Source organism: Triticum dicoccoides, chromosome 7B (assembly GCF_002162155.2).
Source record: "Triticum dicoccoides isolate Atlit2015 ecotype Zavitan chromosome 7B, WEW_v2.0, whole genome shotgun sequence".
Lineage (NCBI taxonomy): Eukaryota > Viridiplantae > Streptophyta > Magnoliopsida > Poales > Poaceae > Triticum > Triticum dicoccoides.
Window position 1 is genome coordinate 106227525 of NC_041393.1, and position 3228 is coordinate 106230752.

Consider the following 3228-nt stretch of genomic DNA (forward strand, 5'->3'; position numbering starts at 1 on the left):
TGAATAGACAACCACGTAAATATCAGCACGTGTATCGGAACGTGTGGAGTAGCTGGTTGGTTAGTGCGAGTTATAGGTTCCGAGTTTGAATATGCCGTGGCACATTTCTTGTGGTTTTACCAGACAAAAAAGGAGCGTGAAGGGGGTGTGTGCGCCAGTTTGCAGATAACAACACTATAACAGGTGCTACGGGTGCCAACAGGAGCTACGGGTACCAAATAGTCAGTGCCATAGGCACGAGACATTCCCCCTTCCGAAGGATGCTGATGTTGTTTGTCCTTACGGCCCGTGGGCTTAATTCTGTCAGCACTATTGATTATTGAAGCGGTTGCTTCAAGCAAACATGCTGCTGCTGCCACACCAAACAGTATGCATATGAAACTTGCTTCCTCTCAGCTCAAAAAAGAACCTTGTTTACTCTAATAATAGGAGAAGATCTGATATTTTTTGTGCGAATATTTGTCAGAAATTAAAATAATGAATCCGGAACAACGAAATTAAGGAAGAGATGTTTATGGTTTGTGTTTTCTAGTCAAAGCATCCTGAGAGACTGTTACAGACCATTAATAACTTCGTCCGCACCAGATCCATCGAGATGGGAACAACAACTTTAAATCAGAAAAGCAGTCAGTTTCGAAGGTGTTTGGAATCAATCAGAATCTCCTCTCCCAGCCCTCCATCAGGCACCCTGGTGAGTGTTGTTTGCGTTCGTCGCCGCGGCTGCAGAGGAGGCCTGGCCACCAGCCGACTGCATATCTGCACCCAACATCAAAACATCACTACTTCTGACGTGAAAACACCTTCGAATCCCCTATAAACCCAGCGCAAAAAACGAAAGAAATTCTATCCTCGACATACCGGTTGTGTTGGGAGGCAGCATCGACACTGCATGGGAGGGCAGCTGCAGCGCGAAGTTGTGCGGAAGAGAAGGCACCTGCATGGAGAAGCCCTGCATCTGCGCCGCCGCCGGGTGCGGCACGTACGGCTGCCCCGTCGCGATCTGCTGCGCCACCGGCGAGAGCACTGCTGCCCTCGGCGTCGGGGCCTGCATGTACCCCACGTACTGATGGTAGGGCGGTGGCCCTGTCGGCGACGCCAGCCCAGCAGCGTACAGCTGAGCATAGTAGTTCTGCATCATCTGAGGGGTCATCATGGCCTGCAGATCACTCATGGGTTATCATACAAGCGTAGGAAGAAACATGGCCACGACTGGAACATCATTGTGTCAGTCAGTGCCCGAACAATCAGCACCGATCATTTGGAAATGAATGGTCGGTCGATGGCTCAAAGTGTTTCCAAATCCTAACGGTGCAACTAATCTTTATCCTGTACCAAGATCTTGGAATGTTTCTGTCAAAAAATGTCACGGGTGCAGCTAGCGAACCATGAGTGAGCCGTGCGGTTTATCTTGGCAGGGGCAGCCCAGCGGACGAGCCGCTCGTTGGGCATGTGGCTAGCTAGCTAGCGCGCGAGTGGCATGCACTGGGCTGGGCTGGCTAGTGTATGCTGCGCTGCATGTGATAAAAGGTACTGGAAGCAAAGAAGGTGGGCGTTGAGGGGGCACAGCAGAGCAGGGGGACATGCTTACCTGTGGGTATTGATACTCAGGTGGGCACCAGTACCTGCAAGCAAAAGACATCGCAAAGCTTCTTCAGCGAGTGATATGATCCGGGAAAAAAGAGAAAAGCTTGGGCCTGGCCCCCTGGGTAGTTATAAGAGGCCTACTTATCCATTACCAAGGCTGTAAAGTCCAGAATCTAGATCATTGACCTACCTAGCCCACAACTCACCTACTAAAAGAAAAACCTAGCCCACAACTGTCTAGGACCATCCTGTTTATGACTAGAAAAAAGCCTCTCCACCTTTTTTTTCTAACTTCTACCACTAATAAATGAATAAAACTACTCAGGTTTCTCTTTCCTTTCTCAAGGAAAAAGACTTACCTGCCCTAAAAAATTTCAACAGAGAAAGCTGATAACTGCCACAAACACCTGTAAAAACTAGGAATGGCAATGGTGCACGCTGGACGCATTAAAAACCCTGCAGCAAGCAAACCAACAGGCGCAGAAGATGTTGGCAGGCGAGGCAACACGCTGCATGGCGAAAGAGACCCACGCCACCACGAGAAAGGGCTGGGGGACCGTCTCCGGTCCGGTCAGCCTCCCGCCTCCCTTCCCTCCACCGCCCACCCAAACTGATCACGACCTCTATCACTTACTATCACCCATGCATGCTTGTAGGTGTAGCCATGTGGAATTTGCAGAGAGAAGACGAGAGGATCAGAGGACGGGTGCTGGCTTGGCTTACCCGCCATATGGCTGCGAAGAAGGGTGGGGGTAGATCGCCGGGCCAGGGCTGGGCATCGGGCCCATCTGCGGCGACTGCGGAGCCCTGGGGATGGGGATGTAGTAGTGCGGGCCCTGCTGCGGCACCGGAGCCGGCGGGCCCTGCTGCCAGTAGGGCCCGGGCGACGGCCTGCCTGCATTCATCCATTCATTCATTCACCATGTTAGTAGTACATTTACATTGTCAGTAAATACACGATAAGATTCTTAAAAAAAAGTTAAATACATGATGAACCCATTTCTCCGCCATGGTATGCGCCGCAGAGCGGCAGAGGGCGCGAAAGCAACAACACCAAGCAAGTAAATGAAGCAGTACGTGCGCGTCAGATGTGTGCATGTCTGCATGTACAATCGTACGTTTCCGGCGCGCAAAACGCTACGAAAATAAAACATATAAACTGCTGGCCTCGGTCGACCGATCGATCTGCGGCGGAGAGCCGGGAAAGGGCCTCGCCATGTGCGACTTTGACCGGCCGGTTTTGGCAGGCGAGTACTAGTACCACCACTGCTAACTGTTGGCGCTCTCACGCCTTGCAGGCCACGGAAGCCCTCTGCCTTCCCGGAGAAAAATATTGGTCACCGCTCAGTACAGCCTACTACAGCCTACATACAGGAGCATCAAATTCTGGTTGGCGTCGTGGCCCTCTTGGTGCTAAACTACTGTTTTTTCCTGAGGAAACAAGATACCTGACTCCTAGTAGTAATGACGAGGTAAGCAGGGGCTAAACCGGTCAAAGGGTATATACGTCGAGGCATTTTCTATAGGTTGCTTGCTGGATTCTGTTTTTACCGCTGGAAAGCGGGGCTCCTGATCGATCCTCCTCCACTCCACCCGACAGTTATCTTGTCCTTTACACCACATCCCTGCTGCCATGCCATGCCG

At 51.5% G+C, this 3228-nt stretch overlaps 1 protein-coding gene across 1 annotated transcript in view; it reads right to left on the minus strand.

The window, feature by feature from the left end:
* Nucleotides 1-397: 397 nt before the first annotated feature.
* The window catches only part of LOC119342022 (RNA-binding protein 38-like), a 4877-nt gene continuing 2046 nt past the window's right edge, over nucleotides 398-3228 (minus strand). The window contains exons 3-6 of the mRNA XM_037613861.1: nucleotides 2308-2479; nucleotides 1589-1622; nucleotides 859-1156; nucleotides 398-756 (exon numbers count right to left, since the gene is read on the minus strand). Coding sequence (XP_037469758.1) covers nucleotides 680-756; nucleotides 859-1156; nucleotides 1589-1622; nucleotides 2308-2479 — 581 coding nt within the window. The 3' untranslated portion in view covers nucleotides 398-679. The remainder of the gene's footprint in view (nucleotides 757-858; nucleotides 1157-1588; nucleotides 1623-2307; nucleotides 2480-3228) is intronic.